The sequence below is a fragment of the Carassius carassius genome, chromosome 3 (assembly GCF_963082965.1).
Source record: "Carassius carassius chromosome 3, fCarCar2.1, whole genome shotgun sequence".
Taxonomy (NCBI): Eukaryota; Metazoa; Chordata; class Actinopteri; order Cypriniformes; family Cyprinidae; genus Carassius; species Carassius carassius.
In genome coordinates this window covers 27,734,289-27,756,019 of record NC_081757.1, presented here as the reverse complement: position 1 = coordinate 27,756,019, position 21,731 = coordinate 27,734,289, and the positions used below count along the sequence as shown (strand labels likewise).

The window sequence follows — 21,731 nt, the reverse complement described above, 5'->3', positions numbered from 1 at the left end:
TTGCTTCAGTATTTCGTGAAAAGAGACTTTTCCCGTAGCGTCTTAGCTAAGACGCAGTACGAGAGAGCTCTCGTAAGAGAACAAGCAGAGTACGGTTGTTTCTAAAGCATGGAGTGCCATCTGATATTCAAAACTATGCTCAGAATCGATTCAAGAAAGAATCGCGATGCATTCTGAAAATCTCAGAATTGATGCTGAATCATTTCTCGATTCGTGATCGATTTATTCTCCCAGCCCTAGTCTTTTCTAGCAAAACGATTGGTCATTTTATAAAAAAACTAACTAAATTTCTATACTTTTTAATTACAAATGCTCGTCTTGCAGTTTTTCACCCTAACCTACCTTTTTGGACCGAAGTACACAGACTAAGAATTAACCATGCGTGACCTTTCCATCGTGACAATGTAATGTGTGAGATTAAGCTAGTGCAAGACGAGAATTTGTGGTCAAAAATTATATTATAAATAAAATGATAATTTGCTAGAAAAGACCCTTTATACTCGGTTGGGATCATGTAGAGCCCTTTGAAGTTGCACTGAAAATGCAATTTGGACCTTCAAGCCATTGACCGCCACTGAAGACAACTATATTGAGAAAAATCCTGGAATGTTTTCCTCTAAAACTAATTTTTTTTGCGACTGAAGAAAAAAAGACACAGATCTATTATCTAACATTATCCACATTAGAGAGTGATATTTATATATTTGTAAGTGTGCCTTATAGGGGTGTAATGGTACGCAAAAATCATGGTTTGGTACGTATCTCGGTTTTAAAGTCACGGTTCGGTTCATTTTCGGTACAGTAAGGGAAAGAAATGCAAACATTAAACTGCAGGTTGTTTATTACTATAAACTTTTTTTTACAATTTGTTTATACTTTTTTAAATACTTTTTAATAAAATATATATAAAATAAAAAAGAATAAGAAATAAAATACTGCTGCAAAGTTCTCCACTAAATAAAATACTCTCAGTCTCAAACCAATATCATATAAAAAAAAATATAAAAATATAAATAAATAACTATGATTACAGTGCAGCATTAGCAATCCCAGCTTGTAGGCCTGGTCATATTTTAAAAAATTATATAACTTTTCCAAAGTGTAAACTGCAGCATCAACAGTTTCAGTTTTTAGACCGGCTCAGATTGCGCTATTCCATTGGACCGATCGGAATTAAGAGCAAAGGTCTGTTTAAATGCCGACGGGAGCTGCGTTTGAATTACAATCATTTTTTTCCTAGTTGTAGTGATGTTCACACTCGCGTGATGCCTTTTGAAAACCTTAGGCCGGTGACACACTGGCATATTGCACCTGTCAAACATAGTCTATTTTGTGTCCTTTATCAGGCCGGTGACACACTGGCTGCGTGGCGTGAGCGTGGCATGGTGGCTGCCTCGCGTTTTCTGTGTCTTTACACACCAGAACCATGCCTGACGTGGGGCAGACGCGCTGCTGCTGCTGTAGGTGACATAGAGGGAGGCCGCCGACAGACCAGGCTCTTGTCTTCATGACAACAATATCTATACTTCATGTTGAGCATAAATATAAAGCCTACTGATAAAGGACACCATCAACAGTATTGACGGCAAAATAGTGTTTGACAGGTGCAATATTTAAAAATCGAGAATTATTAATTTATTTTTTAAATTACATTTATATCTGAATATATGTCAACCTATAGACTTTCAAACATCAAAGTGTCATGAATTAATATGTATTTGTGTACAAAATGACATATAAACATATTTTCCTATTCTATTTTGCCTGGAAACACTTCCAACACGCTTGCGTGACGCGTGAAAAATAAGTGTTGGTTCTATTTCTAGCATGCACGCGTTTTCGCCCGGCTCGAGCCGTGCCTGAGACGCGCGTCTCACGCAGGCAGTCTGCAAGCTCAAACCTGTTAACATGGGAGCCGAATTAAAAACGGACACGCCATGCAGCTGAGACGCTTGCGCCACGCATCCAGTGTGTCTCCGGCCTCATAAGGCTTTATATGTATGCTCAACATGAAGAATAGATATTGTTGTCTTGAAGACAAGGATCCTGGTCTGTCGGTGGTCTCCCACTATGTTACCTACAGTAGCAGCAGCGCGCCAGCGATTCTGTGTGTAAACACACAGAAAACACGAAGCAGCCGTCACGCAACTGACACGCAGCAGAAACGCCACGCAGCCAGTGTGTCACCGGCCTTATAATCAGCTGCAAGGCGGGATTTGCGCTGAACGCGGAGACAAGATAAGAGACTTCCGCCACTTAATATGTTCGTTTGGAAACACGAAAATGTACCTATCTACCTACACAAAATATTGCATTCGGTCATTCGGTACACACGTGCACCATACCGAAAGCCCTGTACCGAAACGGTCCGGTACGAATACACGTACCGTTACACCCCTAGTGACTAATGTGTCCTCTTTAGGGCCGCCGAATATATGCACACATAATTCAACCATTTCAAATCACCACCAGATATGAAGACTTTACAGACACCACCCTCAATATTCACCACAGGGTGAAGTTTGGCATGTATACATCAAGCACAAAATGAACGTCACCCCCCTGGATAGTAGGTCTGAGGTACAAAGAAACTGTAGAAAAGATTTTGAGGAGGACGGTGTCGATTGACTTCATCCTAGGTCTAGATCCTCACAGCTGCGTTTTCCTCACAAACCTTAGTTCCTTTGTCTCCTTTCGGAAAGCCAACAAGCTCCACCACTCCATTGACCAGTGGGAGGCCTGGGTCACCGGGCGGGCCCACATCTCCCTGGATATGGTAACCAAGGAAGAGAGATATTTTTTTTATATGGGACAAGATGACGGTTGATGGGGAGGCTGTTTGCAGACGGCAGCGGCGGAGCATGTTGAAGAGGTGGCATGTGATGAGAAATTTTTTGGGTTCTGAAGGATGTTAAGAGGACTGTGACCACTGCCAGAGCAGCAGCAGGGAGATCAAGGTGATGAGGAGATGAATGGACACAGGCAGAATAAAAGAGCATTGGCAATGAACCACATATTTCACACAACAGATGTGTCTGTATCTCTCCCCATTCAATCATTATGCAACTAACCTCCCTCACTTTATGTACTGTCAGTGTCTCTATGATGTGTTTTCAGAAAACATTCCCATAATCAAAGTATTTACAAATGTCAGTCCCAACTGATAAATTATCAGAACGTTCCAGACCATTTTCCCTTGAGCAATATTGCGGTTCAATGCCATCTAATGCTCTCTCCCCCACTATCCACACCCTCTCACCCTGGCAGTACCCCCCCCCCCCCCTGGGTTGGAATCACCGCTCCCTTGTGTGTTACCTTCTCTCCTTTGTTGATAGTGCTTAAAGGTGGTGCGTTAAACTGAACGGCCGGACTGCCCCTGAGTCCTGGTTGACCAACCTCCCCCTGAGATCCACAACACAGATATTTGACACATTAGAGCCCAGGATTTTATCAGAGAGGGAAAGAGAAAGAAAAAGTGAGAAAGAGTCTTGGTCAGGTTAAAAAAAAAAAGATAAGTGTAAGAAGAGAGAGAGAGAGAGAGAGAGAGAGAGAGAGAAAGAGACAATAAAACTGGAAATCTTAAGATAAAAGAAGAGGGACAGATATGAAAGCAAAGGGTAGTGAAAGAGTGCCAGAACAACAGGCAGAGGAAACACTGCATGAATCAGATTCTTGTTTAGGATTTTTGTCTTATTTTCCAGTAAAAATGTATCACCATTCTAAAAAAAAATATATATATCCTGCTTATACTCCCAATCAATTAGCAAGTTCTGTTTTGCATAAGAAAAAGGAACTTAGTTCAAGACAACTTCGCTTAAGTGTTAATTTTGCGGCAAGTTTTCTAGTAGAGTTAGCTTATGAAAAAACACCCCTTTCCTTTGCTAAATGAACATAGTTTTCTGTATTATCCCATGTTGCCGTTTTTTTAAATTATTATTATTATTGCAGTGTTTGAAAAAAAGAAAAGAAAAAGGCTTCAGGTATGTCACAGCAATGAACCATAATTTGCTATTTGCTGGTCAGAAGTCAGTTTTTACATTTCATTCCAGAAATTATTTTAATTTGATAAAAGATTTGTAGTTCAAAATGAGTCGTCAGCATTTTTTGGTCATTTTTCACCAAAAGAGAAAGACTGTAAATACAAAAGTCAGTTTTTAGAGTACACTAGTGTATACAGTAGATTCAATTCAAGTTTCAATTCAAGTTTATTTGTATAGTGCTTTTTACGATACAAATCATTGCAAAGCAACTTTACAGAAAATTACGTTTCTACAATATTTAGTAGTAGCTTATCAGTGGTGCCTATCAGTTTATGTGCATATGGCAGAAAGTTTCAGAAAAATTAATTAAAGACGTAGTCAAACAGATGATGAACACTATTAACAGCAATTATTATATGATGCAATCACACTTTAGCAAAATTTGGTAGTTCTGTATGTTGTTTCAGGGTTAGCATCATCTGAGATGGGACCAAAGCTAACACACATGGACTTAAAAGCACAAAACCCTCATTTTGATTTGATGGGGGCTTTATTTGCTTTTTTTTTTTTAATTTACATTTTATCTGGAAAACAAGATAAACATAAAGAAAGTGATTTTTTTTTACAGAGAATAAACAGGAAAGAGGTGATAGAGAACAAAAGGTGAAAGGAAAGGTGAGAGCATTAAAACTAAGGGCTCCATTTGTAATATTTACTGCTACAAACGCATGCGTATTATGGCTGCCACTGATTTATTTTGAATTAACTTCATAGATTTTAATGGAAAGTTCAATAAATTTAATGTAGAACTAGCTGGTCCTTGTTTTCTCTTGAGTTCAGTGGGTTAAGTGTCCCAACCAAAGGAAACAAAGGCACACAGAAGACTGGAGCAGGTGATTCCAGCACCAGCACAAACCACTCAGAAACAGCAAATTGAATAGCAGCTCAGAGACTTCACGGTCAGTATGAGTGACATTACAAGTTATACAGAAACTGCATGTACTGTTCTGTAAACCTATGAAATCTGTGAACTGCCATCCAAAAGCAGAGGGAAATACATTCCAAATTGTAGTGTTACCATGCTTATTAGTAAGATACCATAGGGATACATTCCTTTACAGGAAAAGGCTTTTATTATGTGTAGTGTGTGTTGAGATAAGTGGAAACATACTCCATTTGGGTTAAAACATAAATGGAACAAGATACAGGCATGCTGGGAGTACAGAACTATTTTGGAGAAAAGGGAAGACAAAAGGAAAAAGTAAGATGATAAGAATGAAAGACTGATATAGTGTTATTGTGCAAGAAAAAAGCAGCATAATCATTTAATATCCAGTCCTTAGCTAGCTTGTTATTAATCAGACCCCTAGCAGACTAAAATACCATTCGAACTGAATGTTACACTGTAAACATTCTCTGAGTGTGCCAGTCTCTTTAAAGAGAATGGAGTCTTTTTTTTGTACAGATATATATAAAAAAAAAAATCAATGCTTGAACATACAAACAGTAGGACGCCATGAAATTAAAATGAGAGTTTTGGGGCTTTTAGTCCATGTCTGTTAGTCACATTTAGCACAAATTAGCATTTGGGTTTAAAGTCTTACTCTTCCAAAAAACAAAGCAAAGATATTGATGATCTGGCACTACACAGATGATCAATTGCTCTTTGGAATGAGAATGTCTCTCTCCTGCAACCAACCAGCAAGTACAAAATAACAGTTATTGGCTGTGACATGATTAAAGTGAAATTACTGTTTGAAATATAAAGGGACAAGCCATGATATGCCCTGCCAAGACTTTCTGTTTCAATAGGAAATATGTCACCATAAGACAGAAAACTTTGGTCATCAAGCGATTTTGTGGAGTCTTTAATGTCAGAGACACTCAGAGAAGTGTTTGTTTTCTGTGTTAGGCCAATTACAATGGCTTCAACCACCAACAAACACATGCAATACACCTTCAGTAGAGAGAAAACAATGCTCTCATTAAGACAATCAAACAAACAAGAACAAACACCCAGGACTCAGCTACAGATCTATATCTAAAATGCATCTTAAAGTTATAGTTCACCCAAAAATGACTCATTCTCATGTCATTCCAAACCTGTAAGACCTTCATCTTTGGAACACAAAATAAGTTATTTTTGATGCATTCCAAGAGCTCTCTTACCCTCCCACCCTTATGAAACAAAAATATATTGCAGTATATTGGAAAATATCATGTAATATATTAGGCATATATTCTTATATATATTTATTTTTTCCAATATATTGCAATATATTGAAAGCGGCAATCATTTGTATATTTTGCAATATATTATATAATATATGTATCATTAATATATTATTAAATGTATTCAAATATATAATATATTAGAAAATAAAAAGGGAAAATAATATATTACAATATTTCACAATATATTTTAAGAAATATATTGGTAAATATATTTTCCTTTCGTAAGGGCATAGACAGCAACGATCCTTACATGATCAAGGCTCAGAAACATAGCAAAGAGATCGTTAAAATAATCCACATGACATCAGTGGTTCAGCTGTAAATTTACGAAGCAACAAAAACACTTTTTGTGCACAAAAAAATTAACTTAAAGGGTTAGTTCACCCAGATAGCAAATTTATGTAATTAATAACTTACCCTCACGTTGTTTCAAACCCGTTAGACCTCCGTTTATCTTTGGAACACAGTTTAAGATATTTTAGATTTAGTCCGAGAGCTCTCAGTCCCTCCATTGAAGCTGTGTGTACGGTATACTGTCCATGTCCAGAAAGGTGAGAAAAACATAATCAAAATAGTCCATGTGACATCAGAGGGTCAGTTAGAATTTTCTGAAGCATCGAAAATACATTTTGATCCAAAAATAGCAAAAACGACGACTTTATTCAGCATTGTCTTCTCTTCCGTGTCTGTTGTGAGAGAGAGTTCAAATCAAAGCAGTCTGGATATCCGGTTCGCGAACAAATCATTCAGTTCACCAAATCGAACTGAATCGTTTTAAACAGTTCGCATCTTTAATACACATTAATCCACAAATGACTTAAGCTGTTAACTTTTTTAATGTGGCTGACACTCCCTCTGAGTTCAAACAAACCAATATCCCGGAGTAATTCATGTACTCAAGCAGTACACTGACTGAACTGCTGTGAAGAGAGAACTGAAGATGAACACCGAGCCGAGCCAGATAACAAACAAAACATTGACTCATTCACGAGTCAAGAACCGTTTCTGTCAGACGCGTCCGATTCGTGAACCGAGGAGCTGATGATACTGCGCATGTGTGATTCAGCGTGAAGCAGACCGACACACAGGGCATCTGAACTGAACTGATTCTTTTGGTGATTGATTCTGAACTGATTCTGTGCTAGTGTTATGAGCGCGGGTAAACCGAAGGCTTGAATCAAGGGCAATCATCGCAAATGACGCCATTACGTTGAGCGCAAAAGAACAGGTGAACCGTTTTCTTCAACCGGTTTATTGAATCGAACTGTCCGAAAGAACTACTGGTGATCCGAAAACTGATGCAACCACTTCTTCACTCGTGAACGAGTCAGTCTATTGTTCGCTATCTGGCTCGGCTCGGTGTTCATCTTCAGTTCTCTCTTCACAGCAGTTCAGTCAGTGTACTGTTTGAGTGCATGCATCACTCCGGGATATTGGTTTGTTTGAACTCAGAGGGAGTGTCAGCCACATTAAAAAAAGTTAACAGCTTAAGTCATTTGTGGATTAATGGGTATTAGAGATGCGAACCGTTTAAAACGATTCAGTTCGATTTGGTGAACTGAATGATTCGTTCGCGAACCGGATATCCAGCTGCTTTGTTTTGAACTCTCTCTCACAACAGACACGGAAGAGAAGACAATGCTGAATAAAGTCGTTGTTTTCGCTATTTTTGGACCAAAATGTATTTTCGATGCTTCAAAAAATTCTCACCGACCCTCTGATGTCACATGGACTACTTTGATGATGTCTTTCTTACCTTTCTGGACATGGACAGTATACCGTACACACAGCTTCAATGGAGGGACTGAGAGCTCTCGGACTAAATCTAAAATATCTTAAACTGTGTTCCCAAGATAAACGGAGGTTTTATTGGTTTGAAACAACATCAGGGTAAGTTAATAATTACATAAATTTGCTATCTGGGTGAACTAACCCTTTAATTCAACAATTAATTGGAGAGTATGACATACATAAACAACGTATGTATGTGTGCAACGTATGTATGTGGATACATTGTTAACGTTCAGATCAAAGCGTAAACAACGTAAACAGTGTATCTGCGTACGGTGCTGCTGACACAGAACAACATACATTATTAATGTATGTGATACTCTCCAAAATGGCATTATAGGGTGACGAGGAGGAGACGAATTGTTGAATAAAGTCATTGTTTTTGTTTTCTTTATGCACAAAAAGTATTCTCGTACCTTGGTAGAATTACGGTTGAACCAATGATGTCACATGGATTCCTTTAATGATCTCCTTGCTACGTTTCTGGACCTTGACCGTGGTAATTACACTGCTGTCTATGGGAGGGTCAAAGAGCTCTCGCAATACATCAAAACTATCTTAATTTGTATTCCAAAGATGAACGAAGGTCTTACAGGTTTGGAACTACATGAGGGTGAGTAATTAATGACAGTCATTTTTGGGTGAACTATCCCTTTAAGCGTTTCTGGAACAAATATGCAGACGGTATTGGATGAAATAAGGTAATTATCTGAACCTAATGGTGGAACTAAAACCAGTTTTATGTGGAGGCCTTGCTTAGTTGTTTGTAAGCTGATGAAACCCATACCTTTTCTCCTGGCTCTCCTTTGTATCCCTGACCTGGACTTCCCTGTAGAATAAGCAGAGACATTCAGCAAATCTTTATGTATGGTTATTTCAGCCATTCTGGAGTAAGAGATCACTTGTACAAAAGGAAATTTATACGTAATAATTGACACTTGAGGAGCTACAGTTTAAAGCAGACAATTATAAGACTTCTTGGACCCGTAATGATTGCATCCTTTACTTTCATTCTAAAGTAAGTTCTCAGATGTACATATATGTTTGCACACTGCCCCCTGTCCGACAGGAGGATGAAGCGTAAAACATGACAAGATTATTTAACATAAACAATGCTATTTAAAAACTGTTCCTTAGACAGCTAAACTTACTGGAGGTCCAGGAGGGCCAGGTGGACCCGGCAGACCCTGCGGAGAGAGAGAACAGTGAAATTACAGTCTTTATACTGTAGACAGATGGTTTTTGTAGACAGTCTAGATAGATATACAGATATAATACATACAGCAAATCCATCTGGACCTCTAAGCCCCATTGGACCTGAAAATCCCACTGGACCTGGAGGGCCTTTGACGGAAAAATTCTAGGGATTTTACAAAGAAATTTTAGTTATAAAAGACAAAATTTGGCTGCACAAAAAAGTCAAAATCCCAAATAGGACAGAAATGAGAAGAGACCAAGGTAGACCCCCCACCTTTTTTTCACATTCTTCTGTAGAGCACAAAAGGAGAAGCTTTGAATAATGTACTTGTCCTTTTTCATATAATTACAGTGAAAGGGAACGGTATGTTAAAGATTAAAAAAGAACAAAAAAAAAACAGTATTTACAACTGAGTTAAATGGTCACTTATTTATCATATTTTATAGTATTTTATTCATTTATATGTTCATTCATTCATTCATTCATTTGTTTATTTTTAAGTGCAGACGCTTTATTCTTTATTTATTAAACATGGCAGTGAGTAAACTATACCTCTTTTTAACACTAAAAATTTTCATCAATGTTCATCTCAGCCTTCTTTTAGTGTTGAAACAGCAGAGGAGTTATTAACCCCCTTACATGTATGTGTGGCAACATTAAGAACATGCACTTCCACACATGGCCCACCCGGGAGGATTTAAAACCACAGATAATATAAAAGATTCATCAGGTGTTGAAAATGACCGAGGGATTTTCCCAGACAGGTCTGCACTCCACACTCAGAACTACCTAACAACACATATTATTAACAGGGCTGGCAGTATAAGCCACATGAGCTGCAGTATCAACACATGCTGAATGTGGATGCTTGTATGAGTGTATACATATAAAATATTCACATGTGTGATTTGCTTGGGTTTTATAAAGAATGGCTGCAACTTACTTGTCCAGAAAGATCTATATAAAATGGTTCTCCTTTTAGACCTTTTGGACCAGGAAGACCCTAAAATCAAGCAAAAAAGTTTGTATATGAAAAGTGATCTATTTTTTATATAAAGAACATCACTACATTTTCACAGCTATGCTCACAGACAAAAAGTATTACACTAATAAGCAACTGAGCATGCAACATCATAATAAAAATTGAGTTTATATCTTAGTGTCTGGTGCATGGAGCTTTGTTTATAATAGTTTATTCATATTGAATTATAATGAAAATATTTGTATGAAATTATTTAATTATATTTTAAATAAAGAAACATATGTGATCCTCAAAAATTATTCAATTGGCTTTTGATAAGATGTTTTGTTCAATTAATAAGTGAAATGTCAACTATTATTCAGGTAAATATGATATGATACAATCTTCTTGAAATGCAGAAAAAGCCCTCAAACTTACAGGAGCACCAGGAAGACCAGGAAATCCATCACGGGCTCTATCGCCTGGGTCACCTCGTGTGCCATTACAGCCGTCCAAGCCTGGAGGTCCCCTGGGCCCCTCCTGACCAGGGTGTCCCTGAACAGGATGGTAAAATCAGCTTAGTTAATGTTTTTTAGAAGAGGGTGAAACTATGGTAATAGACAAGAACTGTATACTCACTGGAACACCATCATTACCAGAAAACCCAGGAACACCCATTGGGCCCTGTCAAAAAATAAATAATACACCATGTACACAACACATTGATTTTTGTTTTTAGATTTAATATAAAGGCACATATACGTTTGTACACAGTTCAGTACATTAACAAAGTATTTCAAAATATTGGTAAACAGGAACGCATATATGTATGTTTAATAATTGCCCTTCATGAAATCTGACCTTATCTCCATTTGGTCCAGAGGGCCCACTGCGTCCTACATGGCCCTTTTCTCCTTTGGGTCCAACTGGCCCTGGAGCCCCAATGAGACCCTCAGGACCACTGCTGCCCGCCTGTCCAAATTCCCCTGGTTGCCCCTAGAAGGAGAAAAAATTAGTGTAGAATACAGATGTACAGAGCCTTCATAAATAAATTGTTTTGTTGTATTTCTCATTTGTAAAATCTACCCATCTGCTAGATTAATAAATATAAATGTATACACACACACAGATATATATCTGTGTGTGTGTACATTTATATTTATTTATCTAGCAGATACGTAGATTTAACAGAAAGTGTATAAAAAAAATAATAATATATAATCTGCATAGTAAGAATACCAATATTACTAGACCTCACTGTCATAATAGCCAGTAACACTCACTGCTAACCAAATGGTGGCGACACAATCCAGCATTTAACTCAATACAGCTGGTCTCTGTACATAGAGGGGATTATTCAGGGCATTGGTTATAAAAGGGCAGGTAAAAAAAATAGTATTGACAGCAGAAAGTGTCATTTGGCAACATATTACTCTTTGACTCAACAGACCAGAAAAACTTAATTTAAGATCTTTTTCTTATCAGAGAAGAGCCTGGCTGTGACTGCATTTCAAGAGTGAAGACTATCCAAATACAGCCACTCAGTCAGATCCCCATTATGAATTATTCCCATATAAAACAAGGCTGGAAATGAGCATATGCTTGACCGTACTTATCCGAGGCAGGTTAAAGCTGCTATTACTAAGAAATAATAATAATAATAATAATAAATATTGTTAGAGCTGTGGTATGGTGGTTAGTCAACATAATATGAACTGGACAGCTGAACACAAGCCTTTTTTTGATGTGAGAGTTGAGATCAATTAATGCGTGTACCAAACTTCTAAATTATTAAAGTGTGTTGTCAGTTGGCCACTGATGGGCTCAGATATGAGGAAAACTGTTTCTTGAAAGCCAAAAGCACTCTGAATAAACCTTACATTCAAAACACAGTGTCTAAATTAAATCAATCTGCTTGTGTAGGAAAGGTTTTCAACTTTACTGGAACTACAGTATTAACATTTTCTGTAGCTCTCCACATGGTACAATTCAAAACAAAACTGAGATCTTAAAAGGATTATAGCCACAAAAATCCCATGATCCTTGGGGGTGTATGCACATTTTTAGATTCAAGCAATCAGCTGCAGGCCCTTTTCAGCATGAATCGGTATGCATCTATGTGCCATCACCGTGTGGATTATTTCAAGGCTCTTCTACCACAGTAAAGTATAGAGTGTAAGTGTGGCACAAAACAGAACAATAGAACAGAAAGTATAGATGTTGCAATGCATCAGCTTTCCATAAGGTCTTCTGTAGGAAGTTTCACTTAATATGGTTTCATTTTATCCTTCAAGCTATTCCTCTGACAGTGATATGAAGAGAGAAGGAATGTGTAACTTCTTGCCCACATCAGCAGTCAGCTGCTGAACATTCAATCTGAGGCTAAACCAGACTTGCCGTCTTGGTTTGATGTTTAACAGTGGTTGGTACTGGGAAACGACCAAGTATTAGACAAGATCTGTGTGCATTTGAGTAATATACAGTATAACTTTCACCTGTTATTGAATGCAATGAGTCTGTTGAAGATTTCCTCCATATGTTCAGTGGAGAACACATAAATGAACAGAAAAGCAAATGAGCAAAACAATCAAATAAACTTATTCTTGGTAATATATAGCAATGGTTCTCAACCATGATGCAGGGGGCTACTAGCGCATATCTATTCCTGAGGAGCAGCGCAAGTTCTCTTCCACGTTTTCAAAACTGAATAAATATACTTTGATAAATCAAGCACGTTCCATTTTGAAAATGTCACGTTAGATGATTTTATTAATTTGCGCGGGAAATTGGGCTTTTATGGAGGAAGGAAAGCACAGCACCGCAGAAGTGGGCAGAATGGGGCGCAATAATCGTTTTATCTCATTTACTGTATTTTCATAATCGTTGGAGGCCAAATTCTAAATCGAACCGTTTTTTCCGATTAATTGCACAGCCCAAGCTCAGGTCCATTAAATATTAACAGACAGCTTTTGAGTTTAATAATGTAGTAAAGGAGAAATTGACAATAAAGCGATAGTTTACTCAAAAATAAAAATTCTGTGATTAATTACTTACTCTAATGTCCAAACCCTTAATAACTTCGTTCATCTTCAGAACAAACATTAAGATATATTTGATGAAATCTGAAAGCTTTCTGACCCTACATAGACAACAACACAAATACCACATTCAAGGGCCAGAAACATAGTAAGGATATTGTTAAAATAGTCCATGTGACATCAGTGATTCAACTGTAATGTTATGAAGCTACGAGAATGTTTGTTTTTTTCATGTGTGTGTGTGTGTGTGTGCAAAGAAAACAAAAATAATGAATTTATTTAATTTCTTCTCTTTCAGGTCAATCTCCGCCGCCATTCACAACAGTACCACGACGAACCTCAAGTTAAGATGTAATCAAGTCGTATTTCTCTTTTCCACCCTCGACAACTACTGCTTTTGCTGAAAAACAAAGTTCTTGAAACTTGAAACAGGACCAGCTCATAACCAGCTTATATTCAGCTCAAGACCCGCTGAAACCAGCTGACATGCTTTAAAACATACCTAAGCAGGGGAAGCAGCCCTGTAGGAGCATGAATTGATTGGTGACTTGCATGAGGAACATCCATTTTTCTAGAAAACATAGAAATCCAGTTGTTTGATTTATGCTAAGTTGTGTGCTCACTTAGTGGACTATTCTGATAATAATTTGAATTGCATTCCACCAACAAGCAAATCCCCCCAAAAACAAGCAGAAAACTTAAAAAATCACTACAGCGCTCTTTTCTATCAAAACAAGGCATTTCAAGACTGTGATCTGCTCTCATCTGTCTCCTTCATACACCGCTTAATAGGGTTTCAACTTGTATAAACTGATATTAACAACACGAAGATGGAAAAAATGACTTCCAGCCAAATTAACACACACTAGACTGCTTCGTTTGTGGCACAAATCTGGCCCATCACAATGGATACAATAGAACTCATTCTGCCTTTCTAAGCCGCCCAGTCTTACTCGCCTGGCTAGCGAGCATGCACCTCACTTCCTGTTGGAACGGCCGACAGAATCCATGAGCCAACAGATTCCCCCGGCTCAGTCCTGTTGGCTCTGAGGATTTGGTAGGAACCATTGTTCGTGGGCAGCGAGGCTCAGGCGTGATTTTACCTGTCGCGCCATGTGTTCATCGGGAGCGGTGATGGAAGCAGCTTTAGGAAGCACATCAAAAAGGGGCAGGGTGCGGTCTGAGTGATTCAGCCACGATAACCAAATTTAACACCACCCTGCCTGCAGAAGCGAAAGAAGCAGCAGTGCCAGGCAGACAGCAGTGAAAACACACATGCTCTGACTCAGCAGTCTTTCTCTTGTTCATAACTTAACCCCACAGACATGCAAATGTAAAATATGAATGAGTCACGGTGTGTTCAAGTGTGCGTGCAACCTTTATAAACAGCTGCCCATTTAATGCTAATGGTTTAATGTGATGCCTTCATTTGTCTACAAATATCTACTTTCCGGAAATATTTACCTGGTTTGTTTATTTTCTTCAGGTCTTTTTTAGCATCATAATGTAAATAAATGTGTTTCTGTGCATGCTTGGATGAGTTTTTATTTATATATATGTCAAGCTGTGTGTGTATGTGTGTGTGTGTGAAAGAGAGAGAGAGAGAGAGAGAGAGAGAGAGAGAGAGAGTACACATTTCAGCTTATGAATGTCTTTTTTTCTGTCTGTTGTAAGTGTTTGTTGCACATTTTGATGCCTGGATGACAGGTGTAGAGGGGTAGAGGGCTCCCACTTAAAGTACTGTGGCATTGCAGATGCAGAGAGTGTACTCCATGGTAGGTTTGAACAAAAACACCCCCCAAGCAAAACACTGTATGTGTCTGTTATCCATGAATAAGACATTTATACATAAAGACTCCATAAACGATGTGTATGCAATAACAATGCCAAAGGCAAAGAATTAAAAGGTTTAAGAAGAGAAATGGAGAGAGAGCAATGTATGCATTACACACTTTTTTGCAATCTACCAGCATATAGATAAACAGATAACCTCATATCAGATTATACATCTGAAATCAAACAACAGTATTACCTTATCCTATTATATGTACAGTCCTATTGCGTATATGCTGGCATGAATATGATGCATTAAAACCACATCCATTTTACTATGCAAGTGTTACAATTTATATCAAAATTGCTCTTGTACTTACATGTGATTTCCAGTATGGGACAGTCATATTTCCATAGATACAACTGGCTTTCATGCATAACAGTGTTTTTTAAATAAGACACTTTCTAATAAATTCACCCTGGTACAGTAGATCAAGATGTCAGCCCAGGGGTCAAAGGTCACTAGGTCCAAAGGTCATGTTGGGGTCTTTGTGAAAATGACCTCTCACCTACTTTCATTTTATTATAAATGCTTAAGCTTTAGAACAACGCCAAAGACAAGGATACAAAGCAAACAAACAGGAAGTGTAAATAATTTACATCTGGATGGAACTTTATGAGTCTTGTTTAAACTAATCTGTAACACTCAAATACACTGGGTCAGAACAATTGTGTGCTTGCATTGAAAGACATTATGATTATAGTATGATTATAACTGTGCATATAAACACGCATACTGATGCATGAGACAGCATATGGATTGTGTGTCTCTGTCTAGTCAAGCTGTTTGGTTAAATCATCTGTAGCCTAAACCCATGACTCACATTTGTTTTGATTGTAGTATATACATGTGGTTGTATTTGAGGCAGCCCCCTATAAAAGATGAGCAAGGTATGGGGATGAAACCGATAACAAAAAGGGGATAAAACTGCACATCTGTGTGTTTTTATGTGATTTTTATTTCTCCTCAAAAGGTAATGGCAAATCAAGACTCCCATCACTGTTAAAGACAAGACTGAGTGGACAGATTGGGTAGTCAGGGTAGCTAAAGTGGTCACACATGCTTTGCATACATGAAAGCCAGTGTTGCTTTTCTTTGGCTGCCCTTAACGCAACCATTATGTCAGCATCCTGTGACCTCTGACCTGTCTGGATGCGGATGTTATTGGTCCAAACGAGACCACTACGGCCGCTTGTTTTTGTTGGGTGGCTGACCAAAGAAGAACGTTCTTTAAAGATGGCTCATCATGGCTGATGTTTGTCTTTAAGGTGGACTCTGAGACAGCTGGAAACAGATGTATGTGTCTGAGAACTACAGCGGTAACACTTTCTATGAAGCTCCACTTATTCTTGACGTCAGACAAAGGTTTTTAAAAGTTGTCAATTTTTTAAACAGCAACATCTCATCTCATTAATATAAATATTAATATATATTTAAAGAATGTCACACTTTTATTCAGCAAGGATGCATTGAATTGTTCAAAGGTGAGAGCAAGGACTTTTACATTATGAAACAAATCAGTTTCAAATAAATGCTGTTCTTCTGAACTTTCTATTCATCAGGGAATCCTGAAAGAAGAAATCCACAAAAATATTAAGCAGCACAACTGTTTTCAACACTGCTAAAAATAAGATATGTTTATTTAGGAGCAATTCATCATATTAGAGTGATTTCTGAAGGATCATGTGACACTAAAGACTGGGATAGTAACAGCTAAAAATTCAGCTTTGCCACATATTTTAAAATGTATTCAAAAAAATAAAAGTCCTTTAACATTTTAATCATTTTGACAAAATTGCTGTTTTTACTATATTTTGATCAAATAAATGCAGCCTTGGTGAGCATAACATTAGTAATCTTATCAACTCTAAACTTTTGAACATAGTGTATATACAGTATGAAACTATTAGCAGCTTTCAAAAACAAAACATTTCATGCATGTGACATACATTATATTTTAATGAAGCAATGTGCCCCGCTGGTTAGCTTTTTGTACTTTCACATACCTAGCAGCTAGGTCTGCATAGGATTTCACAGAAGTTATGGAAGTTTCTATGTATTAAATTTCTAATTCTTTGTGGTGGTTTGCAAAAAAAGAAGAAAAAATGTACAGCCCAAATGTATATACTTTTAATCAAATAAAGGCTGTGCTCTTTCCTTATCCCCCCAACTGTATCTGTTTTTTTTTAACAATGATTTAAACTTAAATTCAGCAATATTCTGCATATTTTGCCCCTAACCGATGATGCAAATAAATGTATGATTAACTGCTAAACTCTAAACTGCTAAACAAAAAGTCTGTTTTTGTGCTCCTCTGAAGCAGACATTCCCAGTACGGCTGACTGCACTTTTCAGAGCTCACTCACTTTGCATTGCATCACATTGGCTCCTGTTGTTTTTGGGGGCCGCAGCTCTATTGGTGGTGGTGAAGTCAGGCTCAAAGATGGTTTACCCACTCAGGCCGTGTCTTTTGTGTCAATGGATTACTGGAATCAAAGGTAATGGCAATGGGCAAATAGGTAGCTAAACAACCACACCGATTTTTTTCTGCCCTGGACACTGACTGCAGCTCCATTCAGACTTGACACTGTGCCCACTTTGAGTCAGTGCTGGGTGCATTCAGTTGCAAGGGTTCAGACACTGACAGGGAAAGGCCTACTGGGTCACGAGGTCTCTGTCTCTGATGTTAAACTACTTGTGATATAAAACAGTGGGTTTATGTTTTATATTAACCATGCTTGACTGCAGCACCAAACATGCATGTCAAACCCTGAGCGACTCAAGGCCAAAAAAAGGAAGCTTTGGCTCTTGTTCTTTCAATAACTATGAAAATAAACGCTACTACAGTATCTTCCTCCACACTGAAATTATACTAGCAGACTAAAGCGAATGGAAACATCCTGTTCTTTCTTTTATGGTTATTTATCGTCACCCCTGCCTGTGGAAAACCCTGGAGTACTTCAAATAAATCATGTTGTAAGCATGTGTCAATGTTTATATCAGAAAAGGATGTGGCAACTTTTCCCTTCATTTGTTATCCTGTTTGTTAATTAGAGTTTGTGGTTCCAAACAGCAAAACAGCTGCTGATTTCTCAAGACTATGTCTTATTACTGTCATGTAGATACACATGGAGATCATGCAGGTGGCTATGATTGGCATGCGTGCTCTCATGCTCATAAAATACAACTCTCATCCTGGAGGTGTGAATGGAACACAAGTAAACATAAATCTGACATTAAGAGCAGTTCTGTCTTGTGTGCCAACATCTTGGCATGCCTCAAGGATGATGGAACGGATGTGGTATGATGCGCTTGCATGCTGACTATGTGTATGCATGTCTTAGTGTGTTTATTCTGAATTCTCAACAGGAAAAACTGAAAAAAATGTAGAAAGAAGGAAAAAGGCAAATTGACATGCCAAAAAAATATTTACTGCATATTGTCACATGGTCAGATGACTCAAACATGCTGGCCTCGATCAGAGGCACCATGCTTTTGTGTTCAGAATTATTAAGTATTCAGTATTAATTTCTTTATGTAAAAAGACTTTAAAATTGACATCAAAGGGATGCTGATGATTTGAGACATACAACATACACAAGAACTCACACTGTTTTATTTTTTATCAGTCAGTATTAATCTGCGCCATCATTAACCACAGTTTGTCTGAGTATTTATGGTTTGTGGGTGTTGGTGTGCTGTGGTTTGACCTGATGAATCGTTGATCTGTATTTGAGATCGGTATTTGTGTGTTAAAGTGATGATGCTTATTTCAGACCTTGGTAATGGTATCATGGTAATGATCGTTCACCCCAAAATGAAAATTTATTTAATTAATTACTCACCCTCATGTCATTCTAAACCCCTAAGACCTTTGTTCATCTTCAGAACCCAAATTAAGGTATTTTTGATTAAATCTGAGAGCTCTCTGACCATCTGTAGGCTGGCAATTATTGTTTTCTTTGTGCAAAGAAAAACAGTGATAACATAATTTATTCAACAATTCTTCTCCCCGAATTACAGACTTCCACCATTTTGAAGAGCACCCCAGAACATAATAAATGTAATCAGCATTGTTTACGTTCCGTAGACAGCGTGCGTTCGCTGAACGTAAACTACAGTGATTACGTTGATTACGTTCTGGGGTAACTAAGGCAGTAACTCGAGAATGGAAGAATTGTTGATTAAATTATGTTATTATTGTTTTCTTTGCACACAAAAAGTATTCTTGTAGTTTCGTAAAACTACAGTTGAACCACTGATGTCATATGACTATGTTTACCATTGTACTTGCTACGTTTCATTGCAGTTGCATTGCTGTCTATGGAGGGTCAAAAAGCTATCAGATTTGATAAAAAATATCATAATTTGTGTTCAGAAAATGAACGAAGGTCTTACAGGATTGGAACAACATGAGTGTGAGGAATTAATGACAGAATTTTCATTTTTGGGAGAACTAACCCTTTAATTTTTTTTTTTTTTATCTTTCTTCCTTTGCAATAATTTCTGCTATCTCATTCCCAACCTCTCACTACATGCCTTTCTATGATAACAGTTCATGTGCATAGCAGCATAAAAAAATGCACCATTCAAAATTTTGGGGTCAGTAAAATTTTTACAAGTTTTTGAAAAAAGTCTCTTATGTATCAAAAGTACTTAAAAAATTGTACTATATAGTGAAATGTCACATTTTAAATGTTTTTCTTTATTCAATAAATAACATTAATAGTATTTTAACATTAACTTTGAATAACTGCATTTTAATATATTTAAAATGTAATTTATTCCTGTGATGGCAAAGCTGAGTTTTCTTCAGCTATTACTCCAAACTTCAGTGTCACATGATCCTTCAGAAATCATTTTATATGATTAATTAGGGCTCAAGAAACATTTCTTATTATTCTCAATGGTGAAAACAATTATGTTGCTTAATATTTTTGAGGACACTGATATTATTTTCTGTTATGAATAGAAAGTTCAAAAGAACAATTTTTTTTTTAAATAGAAATATTTTGTAGTAAATTCCTTACTGTCACTTTAGCACAATGCAATGCATCCTTGATGAATAAAAGCATTAATTTCTTTACTGAAATAAAACCTTTATGATCCCAAATTTTGAACCTTAGAGAATATTCATACAACCCGAATTCCGGAAAAGCTTGGTGTAGCATCTCCTTTTCTTTTCAAAACAGTTTGAAGACGTCTGGGCATTGAGGCTATGAGTTGCTGGAGTTTTGCTGTTGGAATTTGGTCCCATTCTTGCCTTATATAGATTTCCAGCTGCTGAAGAGTTCGTGGTCGTCTTTGACGTATTTTTCGTTTAATGATGCGCCAAATGTTCTCTATAGGTGAAAGATCTGGACTGCAGGCAGGCCAGGTTAGCACCCGGACTCTTCTACGACGAAGCCATGCTGTTGTTATAGCTGCAGTATGTGGTTTTGCATTGTCCTGCTGAAATAAACTAGGCCTTCCCTGAAATAGACGTTGTTTGGAGGGAAGCATATGTTGCTCTAAAACCTTTATATACCTTTCAGCATTCACAGAGCATCCAAAACATGCAAGCTGCCCATACCGTATGCACTTATGCACCCCCATACCATCAGAGATGCTGGCTTTTGAACTGAACGCTGATAACATGCTGGAAGGTCTCCCTCCTCTTTAGCCCGGAGGACACGGCGTCCGTGATTTCCAACAAGAATGTCAAATTTGGACTCGTCTGACCAGTGTCGTCTGAGAGCCCGAAGACCACGGGCATCCAATAAAGGTCTCCGACCTTGTCCCTTACGTACAGAGATTTCTCCAGTTTCTCTGAATCTTTTGATGATGTTATGCACTGTAGATGATGAGATTTGCAAAGCCTTTGCAATTTGACGTTGAGGAACATTGTTTTTAAAGTTTTCCACAATTTTTTTACGCAGTCTTTCACAGATTGGAGAGCCTCTGCCCATCTTTACTTCTGAGAGACTCTGCTTCTCTAAGACAAAGCTTTTATAGCTAATCATGTTACAGACCTGATATCAATTAACTTAATTAATACCTAGATGTTCTCCCAGCTGAATCTTTTCAGAACTGCTTGCTTTTTTAGCCATTTGGTGCCCCCGTGCCAACTTTTTTGAGACCTGTAGCAGGCATTAAATTTTAAATGAGCTAATTAAGTGGATAAAAGTGTAAAATTTCTCAGTTTAAACATTTGCTACATTATCTATGTTCTATTGTGAATAAAATATTGGCTCATGTGATTTGAAGTTCCTTTAGTTTTCATTTTATTAAAATTTAAAAAACGTCCCAACTTTTCCAGAATTCGGGTTGTACAACCAAAGAAATGTCATGATCTTTTTTGTATGATTTTGAAAGACTTTGCTGTAAAAATCAACTATCACTCATGGCACACTGGGTGTGAGTGAGTAGGACTCAACAGTGGCCTGGATAAACTCCAAATTCATACACAGTTCAGGAGACACTTCTTCTTGGCAAACACCCAACTCTCTCACTCCTGCACAATGCCTCACATCTCTGTGATTGGCAACCTTAAGTGAGCTGAAACTCTATATCTACTGGGTATGAATATTTCTGTTCCGGCTCTTTACTAATGTATTGTACGTTACCAAAGTATTCCTCTGGCACTGTATAACACTGTATAACTTTTGCCAACGAGTCTATCAGGTAGAAAAAAATAGCATATATTCAAAGTGTG

At 37.6% G+C, this 21,731-nt stretch overlaps 1 protein-coding gene across 4 annotated transcripts in view; it reads right to left on the bottom strand.

The window, feature by feature from the left end:
* Positions 1-21,731, bottom strand: part of LOC132124469 (collagen alpha-6(IV) chain-like) — a 145,126-nt gene that overhangs the window by 52,082 nt on the left and 71,313 nt on the right. For 2 of the 4 annotated variants that reach the window (XM_059535488.1, XM_059535498.1), the window contains exons 5-13: positions 11,027-11,161; positions 10,805-10,849; positions 10,604-10,720; positions 10,148-10,207; positions 9,289-9,366; positions 9,158-9,193; positions 8,794-8,835; positions 3,316-3,402; positions 2,675-2,767 (exon numbers count right to left, since the gene is read on the bottom strand). In XM_059535488.1, coding sequence (XP_059391471.1) covers positions 2,675-2,767; positions 3,316-3,402; positions 8,794-8,835; positions 9,158-9,193; positions 9,289-9,366; positions 10,148-10,207; positions 10,604-10,720; positions 10,805-10,849; positions 11,027-11,161 — 693 coding nt within the window. The remainder of the gene's footprint in view (positions 1-2,674; positions 2,768-3,315; positions 3,403-8,793; positions 8,836-9,157; positions 9,194-9,288; positions 9,367-10,147; positions 10,208-10,603; positions 10,721-10,804; positions 10,850-11,026; positions 11,162-21,731) is intronic. The other 2 variants (XM_059535519.1, XM_059535509.1) reach the window with 2 other exon arrangements.